At 39.4% G+C, this 16,472-nt stretch overlaps 2 protein-coding genes across 3 annotated transcripts; both read right to left on the bottom strand.

Annotated features, from left to right (window-relative positions):
• Positions 1 to 949: 949 nt before the first annotated feature.
• sf3b4 (splicing factor 3b, subunit 4) lies at positions 950 to 6,774 on the bottom strand. 2 transcript variants are annotated; one of them, XM_029442528.1, is made up of 6 exons: positions 6,667 to 6,774; positions 5,367 to 5,495; positions 4,686 to 5,228; positions 3,710 to 3,877; positions 3,038 to 3,199; positions 950 to 1,292 (listed from the first exon to the last, which is right to left on the bottom strand). In XM_029442528.1, the coding sequence occupies exons 1-6, from the start codon at positions 6,698 to 6,700 to the stop codon at positions 1,123 to 1,125; spliced, it is 1,206 nt and encodes a 401-aa protein (XP_029298388.1). In that variant the 5' UTR covers positions 6,701 to 6,774; the 3' UTR covers positions 950 to 1,122. The 2 variants fall into 2 exon arrangements, with proteins under 2 accessions (XP_029298388.1, XP_029298389.1); XM_029442529.1 differs by lacking the exon at positions 6,667 to 6,774 and adding an exon at positions 6,419 to 6,548.
• Positions 6,775 to 7,057: 283 nt separating this feature from the next.
• On the bottom strand, positions 7,058 to 16,180 carry lix1l (limb and CNS expressed 1 like). The gene is made up of 6 exons (XM_029442581.1): positions 15,655 to 16,180; positions 12,912 to 13,075; positions 12,429 to 12,569; positions 11,890 to 11,985; positions 11,380 to 11,457; positions 7,058 to 10,524 (listed from the first exon to the last, which is right to left on the bottom strand). The coding sequence occupies exons 1-6, from the start codon at positions 15,992 to 15,994 to the stop codon at positions 10,273 to 10,275; spliced, it is 1,071 nt and encodes a 356-aa protein (XP_029298441.1). The 5' UTR covers positions 15,995 to 16,180; the 3' UTR covers positions 7,058 to 10,272.
• Between the last annotated feature and the right edge of the window lie 292 nt (positions 16,181 to 16,472).

The raw sequence follows: 16,472 nt of genomic DNA, 5'->3' as shown, positions 1-16,472 counted from the left end.
TGCTTCAGGCCGTGCAGTAGTGCAATGTGCAGGAGGACTTCCGTCTAAATATTAGTCAGTTGAGTCTCAAAAGCCACAGCTCATGGGGATTTGGTGGAACATTTAAATATAAAGCATTTTGAAACTTGTAATTTCCTGTTATAAGAAACAGCAGTTATACCCATTGTCCTAATCAAAAGGTTTGTTGGATTATGTGAGGAGGACATCAGGATACTCCATATGCACTAGTTAATATTTGTGTCATATTTATATATTGGATGGTCGTCATCCTGACAGCGAGTGATGGAAGTAGTAGTAAAAGGAATTATGCACTATGTAAAAATAATCTACTTATAAACTACTCAACACTAAATTAGAATGAAGTAACGTTAGTAAAATATACTTAATATTTTAAAAGTATTCATTATGCAGACTGGCTCATTTCAGAGTGTTATACATAATAATGTTGAACTATTAACATGTAAGCAACTTTCCATGTATCTGTTCATATTGGATTGCTGTCCACCGAGTTAGTTTTTCTGCAAATGTTACGTGCTTCTCGTTATTATTTTCAAATGTTTTTTTGTTATCGTTTGTTTTCTCCTGAAGTTGAGTTGAGGGTCAGTATAAAGCTTTTGGTGACGCCCTTATCGTTCCTTATAACCACCATCAGACCAAAACTTCCACCCATGCACAAGACAAAAGAAATGTCTAAATGCACTTTCCTTTTTCCACCAGCAGACATTTTGACGTGCAGTGTAATACGACAGAATAATTATAGGTGGAACCAAACATGAACTAAGAGTAATGGCAGTGAATGAGCAGCAAGGGAAACATGGCGTTTATTAAAAGAAAAAAATTGACATTTCAAAATGTCTGCCGTGAAAAGGGCCTTATTACCATGAGATTTACCACACACGCAAATTACTACATGTAATATTTGTGGGTGAGAAAGAAAAAACATTACAAAACTTGTACTAAAATTTTTTATTTGTTGAAGGTCTTCATCTGTACAATGACCATGAAAAAAAAATACAAACACGGGGTTAAATTATTCTCACTATTACAAACTTGAGTAGATTTTAAGAGGTTTAAAAAAACAAAAAAGCAAAATGAGAGCCCGCTTCTTTAGCCGGAGATGGATTATGGTGGCATTGGTGCTCTCATAGGAACGCGAGGCGGTACACCGGGGGGCCTCGGAGGCATTGGCGGGCCCCTCTGGAAACCAAAAGGAGGACGAGGAGGAAGGCCAGCACCGTAGCCAGGTGGCGGCATGGGAGGAGGCCCTCTCATTCCTGGAGGCACAGGGTGACCTGAGAGAGAGAGAAAGAAACGGAGAGAGACAGAGTTAACCACAGTAAACGGTATTTTAGCAATAAACCTGCCTTGACCTAGTTGCCTCCCTAAGCAACGCATGAGTATTCACGTCATTTGGATGCAAAAGCTCACATCAACATCGACAGAGCGCGAGCTGTACCCATCATGCCGTTTGGCAGTGTAACGATTTAACATTGTAGCGCTGTTAAAAAGTTTACTTCATATTTCTTTAGATTCCCCCAGAGGTGCTGCAGCCCGTTTCAGAAGCGGGTTCATTCTGTTCCACTAGGGCGCCTGACTGTTTGTTGAAATTCACCTGCTTTTGGTGCAAATGTTCAACCCTGTTGGAGCAAACAACTGGGAGCGAGCTGTACCCAGAAGGCCGTACGACGGTGACAGTTAATAGGGGTCCCCCCTCAATATACTACACCAGGGGTGGGGAACCTCCGGGCCGTATACGGCCCACGACACCATTTGATCCGGCCCTCGGGGTAATTCATAAAATCCACGCAAAAAAATCCACTAGCAAAAAAAACTAGGTGGCAATATTTTAAAACGGGCGACCTGGCCAAGGTCAGGGTCCCTGAACACAACACGAGCGGAACGTGTCATGGTCACGTCATGTCAAAAAACTTTTAAACGAGACTGTTGTTTACATCAGTGAACGCAGCATGGAGAGTGTAAAACAGAGAAAGCTGGATGCGGAATGTCGCACTTTCCAGGAGAAATTGGACGAACGGTGATTTCTTTGTGGACATAAAAGGCCAGTGTGCCTAGTTTGTGTGGACGCACTTGCGGAGATGAAAAATAATCTCGAGCGTCATTACACCACGAGACATGCCGAACTGCACGAGCTGAAAGGACGAGTGTTTGGATAAAGTTAACGCTCTTCGGCGGAATTTGGCCCAACAAGCAGCTCTCTCCAGAGCGGAACATACTAACATGGAAAGATAGAGAGGTAGACCACCACACCAAGAACAGACTGTTCCACCACTGCTGTGCAAATATCACTGACATGTGCAATACTCACTTGGTACTTATATTATCTTTTATTCTATTTAATTATTGTGTTCTGCCTTTTTACTTCATATGTTCTTTTGCTGTGACAAGATACATTTCCCCGTTGTGGGACTAATAAAGGATTTATGATAAAAAGTTGGATGTTTCCAATCATCTCCTGAACTGTGGTCACATTTGTCAACTGAGTTAAACTCACAAGCATAGCTTGTAAAATGCAACATTGTGTCATATCGGTATTCAATAATTTTTACAGCCAGCCTTGAACTGCCAGATCAGGTTTTTCTTTCCGGTGACACACCTCCAGATCAGGGTGAAAGGGCAGCTATCTTACATGTTCACTGCATCTCAGCGTGAGAGATGGATCTAGTAAAGTGGCCCGAGGACCAAAGATTTTTACGTTTCTCTCATGCCCATGTCAACCGTATCTTATTTTCAGTATTAGACGTAGACTATGGTGAAGGTGTCCTTTAAAAATCCATTGCGACAACCCAGCAAGAAATGTTGCTTTATCAATAGCGGACCTGCCCATAGTTGTCATGGTAGTCATGGCAACTTGGGTATTTGTCAATATTACAAATCCTTAAATATATTTAGCTGCATTATCAACATTGCAGTTATTCTTTCTTTGAGGCCATTTCTCCACAAATGACTGAGTTGGTAACTTTTAAGCTGAAAAGACTTATTTGAAAACAAAGATTTGAGGAGATGCTACAGTGCTTACCCATGGGATGTCCGTACGGTGCTCTGGGTGGCATGCCCATAGGCGGGGGAGGGGGCATGCCAGGTGGTAGTGGTGCCCGAGATTGATTTGATCCTGGAGGAGCAGGAGGTGGAGGCACCATGCCAGGAGGACCAGGAGGTGGCATGGGCATCTGATTCATACCTATGTAACAGAAACAAAAGGTCTTGAGGCTCCAGTAAGGAAATACTTTCCTAGTTTTTGAATATACTAAAGAATTGGACAAAACAGATCTATTACAAATGATCAAACCAGGGTTCCTGCAGTTTTTCTGAAGTCTAATTCAAACATTTCAAGGTGCACTTTCAAGCTTTTCCAGCACCTTACAGCTGTGAAAAATAACATATTTCCCATACAGTATATACAGCACACTGATTATTGTACTTTAATTAATTAATGTAATGTAATTAAAAAGGAAAACAAAACAAAGTTTCATGTTTTAAAATGTTTAAACTTTGCATCCTATGTGATTTAAATGTTAAGCCGCTTCAAGCTAATTTTTCAAAATCCAACAACTTTTTAAACCTTGGAAACACTTCCATCCCGTGTTTCCCAGCACCCGTCGGAACCCTGTCAAACATTAACAGTATATTTTTGCATAACTTACCACTTGCAGCCACTGTGGAAATATTTTAATCTTTAACAAACTAGTACCTGGATGCATGTTGCCGGGAGGGAAGGGTGGTGGTCCGGGTGGGGGGCCACCACCGCCGCCCTGTTGGCCTGGTCCCCCTGCATTAGGAGGCATGGACATCGATGGGGGCATTGATGGAGGCATCGATCCAGGAGGAGGAACATTAGGGAAACCAGGAGGTGGCATGCCTGCACAGAAACAAATTGTATTAACAAGTTATCATTTCATATTAGATGACATAACTAAATATTATATAGACGTTTCTCATCCATTGTTATATTTTTTTTTCATTTCACTAGAATCTCATAAAAGGGGCTCATGCGTCAGCTGTTATGTTCACAGACATCACCCAAGATCAAATCAAATTGATGACATTACCACCTACTCAAAAAAGACGCATCACTTCCATTTCCTACTGGGATTTACTTAATTTCGTTGCTAGTAATGAAACATGTTCTCGGCTCTCATGGCACTCACCACAATCAACTACGTAATCTATAATCATTAATCAGAGGCAGCTGCTGTGTATGGAATATGACAGGGTATTGAAAGAGGAAACCCAACACCAGGGTCCAACATTTAACCATGGCCCATTGTCACAAAAACGTACTTTGTGGCCACAAAGTTTTATAAGGGTCTCTTGAGAACGAGACCCTTCTCACTGGAATTATTGTGTTGCCGTGTCCCAACAGACTTTTTGCGAACGCTTTCTATATATTCCCCAGATTGGTTGTCTCGTGTTATTAAATGTACAGTGTCATATACACAATTCTGAAATTAATCTGGCGGCTCTGGTTATCAGGGAATAAATGTTGTGTTTCCACTGGACGCATCGATGGCTTCACTGAACTGAGAGTTCACTGTGTCCTTTCGCATTTTAATGGATCAGACACGCAGGGCACATACCTAGCGTGGTTAAATAATGTACAGTTGAATAGAGGGGAGCCACAGAATATCCTATATCTACCCTCTGTAACCACAGTATTTGGATCATACCTGGCATTGGCATCCCACTTCCCATTGCAGTTAGGACTGGCGTTGGCGCACTTGGTGGTGGTGGAGCGTCTGCAAACAGCTGATGCGGCCTGTCTGCCTGTGAGAGAGGGTTTTGTGCAGCCAGGAGTCGCTCTGCAGCGGAGCCATGGCGTTCGCCTTTGGAGTCCTTCTTGAAGGCGTAGGACACAGTGATGGGCCGGTTACAGAGGTATTGGCCGTTCATGGCCTCAATGGCGGCATCTGAAGCGTCAAAGCTTGCGAAATTGATGAAAGCATAACCCTTGGAGTTGCCGGTGTCTGGGTCTCGCATGATCTTTGGCGTCTGGAGAATCACGCCAAAGGCGCTGAATGTGTCATAGAGCAGTTTCTCATCAATCTCTGGGTCCAGATTACCGATGAAGATGTTGGCACCCACATCCAGGTTTTTGTTGTGCGCAGAGGCCTTATTAACTCGAATAGGTTTGCCGTAGAGCTTTATCATATTCATGATTTTGATGGCATAGTCAGCATCTTCTTCACTAAGGAACTCCACAAAGCCATAACCTGAGAAGGAGAGAAAAAAGTTGCTCCATGATTATTCATCTGCAAAGGAGATTCTTACCGATGCAAAAAGATTAAGGTGATTTTTCTTCTTGTTGCTACCTTGATAATCAGTTTTAGAGAATATTAGCTGTTACTCACCTTGATGTTGGCCAGTCACCCTGTCTTTTGGCATGTGTGTGTTGACAACAGGACCAGCCTGCAGGAAAAGCTCCCATAGTAACGGCTCTGACACTTTCTCATCCAAGCCACCAACATACACAGTGGCATCTGAAAAAACAAATAAGAACTTAAATAAACTGGAAATTATCTTAAATTAGATAAAACTTTACATGAATTTGTTTTTCTTCCAAATCCATGTAAAGGAAAATCATTTCAAAAGGAAAACTGAATGTATTCAGAATGATCTTTTCAATTTATATTGAATTAATGGTGAACTGATAGGATTCATTAACTGCTGGTTGTGCACTCATACACAATGAAAAACACTCATTTGGCAATGTTGATCTTCTTTTGCTGAAAATGCTGCATTTTCATTCATTAGTTCCATTCAATATTATTATTACCATTTCGGAACTATCCAACATTTTTAAGATTAAAGTTACACATAAAAGGTTGTACATTTTCTAGAAAGTAACTCATTAGGCCAGGAACAACGGTTGAATACAAACTTGTGCCATTTTAGTTCTTTGTAAAATATATATATATATATATATATATATATATATATATATATATATATATACACCCTTTTGAAATAACAGCTGTAGAAAATGAAATTAATTTTATAAAAACAATTAGAAACTAACATGCAGACAACTAAAACAGTGAATAAATGCAACCATGAATAGGCCACAAAGCTGCCAACAATATTTTAATAATAAAGCTTTCTAGCTATTAATGACAGTTATAACTGAAATTTAGTTGTCTAACCTACCTGTTTCACTTTTAAAACCGTAATAATATTAATATGTTCTACTGACCACATCCCTAGCTAATCAAATGTTGTGTAAAAGCACTTGAAGATGTTCTACATATAAGTTCAATGAGAAAAATGTGATCATTTGTTTCGCTAGTCAACATGGTTAGCTAGCTAGGCTAACTTTAGCTGTTAGCTAACAGAACGTATCTCTGCTTCTAATATTCTCACAACAGCAGCCATACTTCAAATCAATCAAAAATCAACGCATCACCTTAGTTATTGTGCAGCAAAAAAAGTTAAATACATTAAAGTAAATATAACTTCATTGAATGGATAAAGTAGCGGAAAGCCAAGCTAACAACTGAACACTTCCATGTGATCGACTGGCGGTTGTTTAACACAATCTATGGGCTAACCCTGCGCTAATACACACAATGTGAGCAGTTATAAATGTAACCAACAAGCAGACTCAAAAATGGCTTAAATAAAAGACTGAAACAGCTTTTAAAATGTAGTTACCTTGATTTCTTTCTGAAATTGGTCCCGCTGCCATGTTGAATGAACAACGCCAGGCAAGCGTCCTAAACTGAGGCCCCGCCTCTTCCTGTCTGTGTGCCGGAGGCGGAAGTGAAAGACTAAACCAAACTGAACTCAAATTAAATTAAAAATAAATAAATGTAATTATAATAAACAAAAAATTTAAAAAAAGAATATTTAAAGAATGAGTAAAATAAATAAATAAAAATAATCCCTCCATATTTCTCCATTACTTTTTTAAGAATATTTTACTTTCGTATTTGTTTAACAGTAAACTATGTTGATGTATATATATATAAAAATGATTATCTGTTTAGACTTACTTGGTCCTAGTTGTGTACTAAGCAGTGAAATAAGTAACATGACAAATTAATAAACATTTGTATGAGCCATTTTATTACATCATATAAATCTACTAAAAGTATAAACATGTAATACAAAATGTTCATAGAAAATACATACAATAAGCTCCTTCAGAAACACTTTCATAAAACAATACTGTATGGAATATGCAACATATAAAAACAAAACATAATCAACACATCATGCATAAAAGCCACAGCCAACAGATAAAAAGCCCAATGTTTTTTTTGTATAAAATGGATACCAAAAAAAATATATTGTTTAAAAAAAGCCTTCATTCATAATGAGCACAAAGAAAGGTAAAAGGCATTTGTAAGAAGAAAACTCGAATATAAATGGCTTGTGGTATAAAAAAACAAACAAAAAAAAAACCACACATAACAAGCATCTAAATTAGAAGAAAAATGCAACAAAAACACACACAATCCTAGATCTTGAGCCTCATTCCTGAAACCAGATCATTTAAATATTTGAGCTTTGCAAATATCAGCAAATTGGTTAATGGGACAATACAATTACTGATGGATTCATAAAATGTATCTGCAGAGGAGTTTCTAGGATTGAACAAAAGTGAAAAGGAACATGTGAAATTAACAGGGTTCGAGCTGTAGTATTGTGAGGTCAAAGAGTTCACTGTATCAGTTCAAATGTCTTTTAAAAACGTTTCAGTATTTACTGAAGAGAGCTGCAGGGACAAAACATTTTCCTGCTTGTGCAGCACACATATTTTGCAAGCCGAGTACCAAACAAACCATATATAATAATTATAAATGTATACCAAAGGTAGATTTAATAAATCCTTCATAATCTAATGTCATGTAACATATTTAAGAAACAGTTCAACATTTTGCGAAATTTGCCTATTCGTCTTCTGGTGGTAACTTTCCATTTCCTGCCTTTATGCTAAACTAAGCTAACAGGCTGCTGGCTGTAGCCTTATATTCAATGGACAGATGAGAGTGGTATCGATTGGTCTAACTCTATGCCAGAAAGTGAAACTATTTCTTTAAGATCCTGTAACAGTAATATAGCATATAATTTATAAATTTACCTTTACATGAAATAACAAAAAACAATGTAAAGCAGAGTAGAACGTCCTTTAAAGACCTCATTAGAGGAAATTAAACTTTAAATTTATTTTCACTGTTGCATGTGACCAATTTAATAAAGGCACAATGATCCTAGGGAAAAGACACACAGCAGTAAATAATAAAATTGAATCTGGCTTTAATTATACTCCATCTCCGCTTCTTTGTTTTCTATTTGCTATCTCCCCACATTTAGTGTAATCCGTTTCTGCTGTTGATAATCCTGCATTCAGTGGTGAGAATGAGCCCTCCTGCTGTTTAACTTGCATAACTCACTTCTAACACTACATCCAAGAGAGCAACACATTATCAAATAAACTCTCCCTTCCATTACATGGGGTCTTTAAAAGGCTACTCACCAAAATGCCTTCATCCGTATAATGTATTCAATACATTTTAGATACATAGAGAAATATAAAGATATCACATTTACAGTATAAACGAAATCAGGTCCTTCAACATGAAAACACTTGAAAGCTTATAAGTGCGAGTTACATACATAGTTTTTAGCCCATGGACATACACTAGCACTGGTCACAATCAGCTTCCAGTATGTCAAAAAAACATAAACCACAAGTGCTGGTACTGTTTTGTATCGACTACAATGACTCACACATGATGAATCAGCTTGTTAAAAAACAAAAGATCCCTCAACTTCATTTTTTTGGCCTTCATATTTCACCTCCAATAACCGCTTTGTTTCTGCGGAGATCCCGTCCTAAATCTTAGTCTACTGAACTCTTTTGAACTCATCTAAATGAAGCACATGACCTGCATTCCAAGAGTAATTCAATCGTGTAAATGTTAAACCGCATCGCTTTGCAGATCCTTTAGTTGATAGCACACTGAAAATATACACTCGGCTAGTGTCCTGGTCACTTAGCATACAATGAACACTACTAGTACTAGTCAAAAGCCCACAAACAAAAAGAAGAAAGAAAACATAATGACGGTTCAATATCGGATTTTTAAACCTGAGCTGCTGTCAGAGCAAATATTCACCTGCTGACATTTTAGCAAAGTACCGACGAATTACTGCACGAGTCAATAAGTATGCTTCAATGCTTACTTGAATTCTGGTATTATTTAAGGAAGCGATTTCCTCATATTAACACCATAGTTCCATTACAACAGGCAGAATTCATTTGCGTGCCCTTTATGTAAGGGTTTAGGGATGCACGATATTGGATTTTTAGCAGATATGCCGATATTTTCTAACTCATTTTGGCCGATTGCCGATGTCGATACTAATATACGCACACATTGTTTCCACCAAGTTGCAGAGAACATCAAGTCTCTCCTTCCTGTAGTGGAATTAACACATTATTATGCCGACTGTCATCCTGATGCCCGACTGGACATAAAATACAATGCTTTTCTAAATGTGTACATTCATTGGGCAAAATAAGAAAACCCCTTCAATTTAGGTTACATGTAAAATATGGCATATTTATTTTTATGGCGCATATCGGCCTGTCCTACCGGAGGAAATGTTCACTTTAAAGCGTGTATGTGCGGATACCGTTGACATGCCAATATCGTCGCCATAGGTGGGATCTTTTATCTCCTTGCAGTATTTCTTGTGATATTTAAAAAATATTCAGATTATTAATGAACACAGGGTATGTGCCATCAAGGTTTTAAGACCAATACATTTTACCACCTTCACTTGCCAGAGTCTAAAATACTACATGTAAGTAAACACACCCAAAACATGAAAACTTCAGAATAATCCATACCTTGGGTCATATTAATTTATGTCCCGTACATTCACTAATGAAAGGCAGGCTGTGTTTCTGTAGGTGTAATTCGACTAAATATATTATGAAATAATGAAAAAACATGTATACCCCATTCAGTCTGAATGCCGAGCAAGTTTACAGGTAATAAAAAAAAGCACTGCTATCCTGTAATCACTAGGCACAAAGAGGTAACGGCTATAGCGGCAAAGTTGGTTTTATGGACGGGTGTGCATACTGTAAGTCAAGGCCTGATTACCTGGTCCCCATAATAAAAAAAACAGAAGATACAAAACCTAGAAGTTCAAACCAAGCACCTTAAACATCTATGACGTGATCAATACTGTTACCAGGAATCCTACGGAGTGTGAAGGCATGCTTCCTCAATGGAGGCAGGTTTAGTGTGAGGGCAGCGTGGCAGTGTTTGCTGCATTAAGTTGGCCAACGGCTATCATCAGGATGTCCTTCTTCTCTTTGTAAAAACGCAGTTCTCTGCCCGCCAGCCTGGCGTCCTCCAGTTCTCGCTCCGTCGACGCCACCTCCTGCGCAATAGTGCTCGCCACACTCTGTTCTCGGTTCACCCAGTCGGCGGCCATCTGAGTACGCATGTCATCATCCAGAGCCCGGTGGGAATAGTGAGCCAGCACTTCCTGCAGATAAAATAACAGAGAGAGAACACTAAGAGGTCTTGCCAACTCAAGATCTAGTGAGAATCTAGTGAATCTTTGGCTAAAGGATAGTTAGCATAATATTTCCAATTAGAAGAGGGCCGTACACCTCCACACAGGCCAATTGCACTCAAGACTTTAATGGAAGTGAAAAGTAATGCGTGTAACCGCCCCGTGATTCTGATCGGCTCCAAAATGTCATGGGCTCTTTCTTAGCCAATGCTACACCCTTCCACCAAGTTGAATGAAAATCGGCAATGAATTTTTCCTGTAACCCTGCTGATAAACAAGCAAAAACATCAGCTACATCCATTAGCCCAGTGGGCTGCTGTTTTTAGCACCACACCAATCCTTGGCCCCATGTTACCTCACATAGAATTGATCCCACTAAACTCTCCACATGTGGTGAAAAGAGAGCACTGGTATTGGATCTGCACACAATATCGGCAGATAGCCCGAGTTAAGATATCAGACTCTATATAGGGAAAGTAAAAAGTAAATTTGGGGCTTCCATAATTTGAACCTGCGTCACATATCAGGTGGGAAAAACAAGATAAACTATAATGCAAGAGATTAACTAGAGAACTAGAGATTCTTTCTTAAATCAATCTTGCTGGTAGCCGGTGTTAGAATATATAATGCTCTCCTATCTGCAGTGATGTTATTTTCCAGCTGACCACTGCGCTCCAGCAAAGCTCCCAAAAATGTTTATTCTGTCTACACCAGTCATAACATGTAGGGAAAGATTTGACACACAGATTGTTTGTTTAGGAATCTTGATGAAAACTACGACTGCACTGGTATAATTGAACCCATCTGTGTGATGAATCACGGTACCTGTCGGGAACACTGTCGTTCTCTCATGGCTTTCAGACTCCCATTCCAGTGCAGCAGCTGGAACACAGTCATCAGCTCCTGAAACACAAACACAACCAAGACAGCTGGAATTAGGGATGAAACTCGTCTCAGGACACTCAATAAGTAGCGACTCAGAATTGCAAAACAAGCACGCTTCCTTCAGATTCCCTTTTACCAATTAGACATTGGGTTCAAATGTTCTGGCTTCAAGATCCATGCTAAAAGATAAAGAGGTCACATGTGGGCTCAAACAACTGTATGTCAGCCCACTGAAGTAGCAAGCTCTAGCTAGTATGTTGGAGACATACAAACTACACATCTCTTTAAAAAATGTAACTGGTTTTAATGTATGTACGCACATTCAAGCTCAACACATCACTCAAAACATTTTAACACAGCAACTGGGCTTAAACTTTGACAATACTATGTTCACACTATCCGGAGTAGCATGCTTCCTTAATGACACAGGCATTCCTGAATTTTACACACCTGGAACTCCAGCATGGATTTTCCTTTGTTGGATTCAAGCATGAAGCGAAATGCCCCAATTCCCGTGTTAGGGTTGTCAGCCTCTTCTCTGTTTCCCTGTAAACAACAACCACAACAACAACTAGTTCATGTCAGCGAGCTGTGTTGGCCCAAACAGCAGTTAAATAAATACTGGATTTTGGGCAAGAAGGATCTAAAATGTGTGTTTTATACAGTATGAAACCATTTTTGGTAGTGGGTAGTTGTCTAAATAATGATCTCAGTATGTCTCCTTGGAGAAAGTTTCTCATGGCAAAAGTGTGAGATTCTAAAAAGCTTTCTTAATTTCTTTGTCACAGCATCAATTATTGGTATGCAAATAGCCATGTGTGAGTTTCCAACTTCATATTAAGTAATACTTTCATCATTTTCTGTCCTTTCACGCTTTGTTTTATTATTTTATTCCACCACAGCATACTGCAGATACACTGTGTAACTGTGCTTCCTCCTGACTGACAGTGAAGCACACAACCTTCTGTAATCTGTTACATCTAACTTACATTGAAGGACGCCAGCGCCTCACTGACGCTCTTCTCAATGAAGTCGTCTGTGATGCGTCGAGAGGGATGTTCATTAAAAACAGAGTTCATCAGGGCAATCTTGGCAGCGCTGCGTCTTGCCTCTGCCTTGGTGGGACAGAACTGTCAAGCGGGGAAGAAAACATGCATTACTAGTCAGATACAATCAGTGTTACAGATATGCAGCCAAAAAGATAAAGACAGCCTGTGTTTATGTGGAGTAAAGTGTGCAAAGACCTTTATTATCGGTTCTGATTTGCATCTATATTTGGTATGTTGTGGTTGCAAGCTTGTTGGAATATTGTCAGCTTGTAACACGGCACTGGAGTGACCTTTTCTTAAAAATGTTTTACATTCATGGTACTGGATGAAGAGTTTTTCCAACACATCAATCATCACCATTTAAAAATCTAAGAATAGATCTGTGATGATCTTATCACAATCATCCTGAGAAAGACATAGTACCTGGAAACTTCCGAAGCAGCTGCCTCCGGGAAGACTGACATAGCAGACGTAAGGAGGGTTGCTGGATGGGACCATTTCATAAACAACTAGAGCTCCATTCCGCAGGTCGGCCCCTCTGGTCAGCTTCATCTGCCAAAACTCCTGTAAAGCTTCCACCACGTTTACTGGAGAGCACAGAGATAAAAGAAGCATTGTCACACACACACACACACACATTTGTTGGTAATGTCCACAACTGAAGTCATTCTTGGAAAGGATTCATACAGGCATACATTTAAACATTGATTTAAAGTAAACCCATTGTTTTATGGGCTCCTGTAACTACTTATTATATCTTACCAATGTGATAAGGTGCTGTACTGATTTAATTATGTATTTTTACATATTAGTAATATTTTATTTTTGTGGGGGTGGGGGTTGTTTGTTTGCTGACCTGTGAATCTTATTTATTTATTTTTTCCTGACAAAGCAGCTGTGTGAAGCCTGGTCACAGTGTGGTGTATCAACACTTCTGACTGCTCTGCAACATTTTATTGGAAACACAAAGAAGTCAAGTCAAGAGTATTTTCCTGAAAATATTTAGGTGGTGGCTGCTTAGAGGAAATTGTGCATCACCTCAGAGAAGCTGCTTAAAGAAACACTCCCTTAACTCTACACTTTATGTGCTCATGTGAGAAACTCACAACCCTGCTCTGCAAAAGGAAACAACAAAGAAAAGCAGTAAAAAGAAATGTGCAACTGAGTCATAAATTATTATTTGGGTTTGGATCAGCAGGGAGATGCGAGTGCAGCCAACATAATTTAGGGCTGTTTGACTTCAGTTGGCTCCCAGCTCTTTGCTGTTGAGACTGTTTGATACGAACACAAGCAGCCTGCTTCTTGCTCACATGCAGAGACTGGAGCCCGTACAGTGTGTTTTAGGGCTGCAGCTTTGCGGCTATTAACACCTCTGTAAACAAACTTAATTATAAATTCTGACATCATATATATAAATCCCTAAACTGCAATCCAAATAATTATGTTACTCCTCTTTCTGTGTGTAAAAGTAAAGGGATCACTTGTCTTGTTTTCAATTACAATTAATAAATTATGGAAAGTATCAAGTTAAGTATTTTTACAAAGAAAGTTGTTCTCTGTTATATTACTTTTAATACAAATATATATTATTCCATTGTGTACTGTTTACCGACACACTGCATATGCATTATATTTGACTGAAATGTGGAGTAGTGTCCCTAAATCAGAAACCACCCGAAAGAGGCTCAAGAAACCAAATGTTTCAGACCCTGAAAAAGTTATTTTTGAGCCTCTGAAGGGTTCAGGACAGTGATAAGACAGAAATGGGCGGATGGGACAATAGTGCTGGCCTAGACTCAAACCCACAATGCAGCAGCGGCCTGGTATCAATCAGCACATATCTGACAAACGTGTGACAGGGAAAAGTAAAAATTGACTTAGATCATAAAAAATAATATTCAACATGGTGGGAAATGGACCTTATAAAATTATTACAGACATAATGAATGTAGTTGTCTTAATAGTCTTAAGAAAACTTAAAGCCTTTTAATTCCCTGGAAATGGCATAATTATAAATACACCACAGGAAAAACCTAGAAAACCCAAATTACAATAAAATGTAGGGGAACAAATTATTGCCAAATACCAAAATATGACAATAATTTTTCTGTAACAAGAACACTTTCTTCTTAAGATTAAATCACAAAATTGGAGCAACATTAAGACAAAAATATCAACAGTCTTTATGCTGCTGCCAAAATTAAAGCGTTAAGCAGCCTAAATGGGATTGAGGGAGGGGGGAAGAGGCTGTTAGTCAGGAGCACAGAGGGACAATCTTTAAGAAATAAATCCTATTAGCAGCAGCGGGCAGGAACACTTGTATTAGCTCAACAGCCAACATCCCAGCCGCTTTTGGTTTAATGTTAGTTTTATGCATAGCTCTTTACAATGTGTTGTAGTGATAGATAAAAAGTTAAGGTGGGTAAACTATGACCACCAGACATATATGAGCACTAATAAATTAAATGTTTGAATCATGCTTTTTCCTATAAAAAGTTAATGTAGTTGTGCACATTGCATTGATCTGGTCGTGCTTACTAAGAGGAACAGCCTGGATAACAGATGAACATGTTTTTGATGATAAAAAGATGAATAAACTCTATTTTGCTCAATACAAAAGTGGATAACCTTATTTTACCCAGTACATCTTTGCTACTGACAATAAGTGAAGCCCTAGCCTTTCCTTTGTTAATAGTACTTACAGTTTACATTACAGGATAATATAGTACAGTGTCAAATTTAAAACAAATTGAATTTAATGTGGCTAATGTCATAGGTATAAAAATGTATTGCTGTACATGTAATCCCCCAGACCTGTGGTACTTAATCCTATAATGAAGTGATTGAAGCCTATGTTGCTATATATGTGTAAATATCAAAAGGAAAACTTTAATTTCAGAAAGAAGCATCATGGTGATATTGCATCACAATAATACAATGTAAAACAATATGAAGTCGGTATATTTGACACTATGTAGCCAAACATGTATTTTACAGGAATGTAGCAAGATTTTTTTTTCTGTTGCTAATCCACTTCCAAACAAATGGCGCAGCTAAAAGTGGCTTTCTGCTCTTCAAAACTCCCCAAGTATAACCTGAACAATATGACACATTACAACACCATTATCTCCACATTAACCAGAGTATTATCACCGCTGGACGTTACCTCTGCCGTAACCTTGCGTGTGTTTGGCGAAGCTGCGGACCACAGCCTCCACCGCCTCCTTCAGCACCGCCGGGTTCCCCGGGTTACAGTGCCCGGCAGCCCCCGGCCACGGCCCGGCTCCGAGACCGCCGTACAGGCTGTGGAACTGCAGCGGAGGCGGCGGCGGAAGAGGCCCGGACGAAGCCGCCAGAGAGGCCGGGGAGGGCAACAGCGGCGCGATGGGGACTGTAACCCCGGGCCGGAGAGAGGAGCGGAGGGTCCCGGTCGGACCTGAACCGAATCCAATGCCTGGCTGTAGCCTCTGAGGGCGGATACTGTCCGGGATAACGTGAGATTCCATTGTCCCGACGTAACGTCTGCGAAGTCCCGGTCTGGATTAAATTTGTATCAATCAACCCGACGGTTTCAGGTTCAAATAATGGTCCCTGAGGGCTGGATGAACAAAGTGTTAGCAGGGTTTTGTCAATCACAGCCGAAAGAAGTAGTTAGCCGATGTTCATTCGACACATATCAGCGCTGCTGTGCATCCTCACTCTCTGGATTAGACTGCGGGGTTGTCAGTCAACTGATGCCTTCATGGACCCCTCGTACTCTACACACACTGAGAACCACCACACTGTACAGTGTTAGTGCATTAACTATATTAATAATAATAAACCTTATTTGTATAGCACCTTTCATACAAGAAATGCAGCACAAAATGCTTTGCATTAAGGGAAAAAACACATAGAGCGAACATAAAAACTTAAAAACAGGGATAGAATGCCATTATTAATGGAAAATAAAACACTTTATAATAATTGTAAAAATTAGAAGAA

Source organism: Cottoperca gobio, chromosome 11 (genome assembly GCF_900634415.1).
Source record: "Cottoperca gobio chromosome 11, fCotGob3.1, whole genome shotgun sequence".
NCBI classification, from domain to species: domain Eukaryota; kingdom Metazoa; phylum Chordata; class Actinopteri; order Perciformes; family Bovichtidae; genus Cottoperca; species Cottoperca gobio.
The sequence above is the reverse complement of the archived record's forward strand: the minus strand, read 5'-3'. Positions and strand labels throughout refer to the sequence as shown.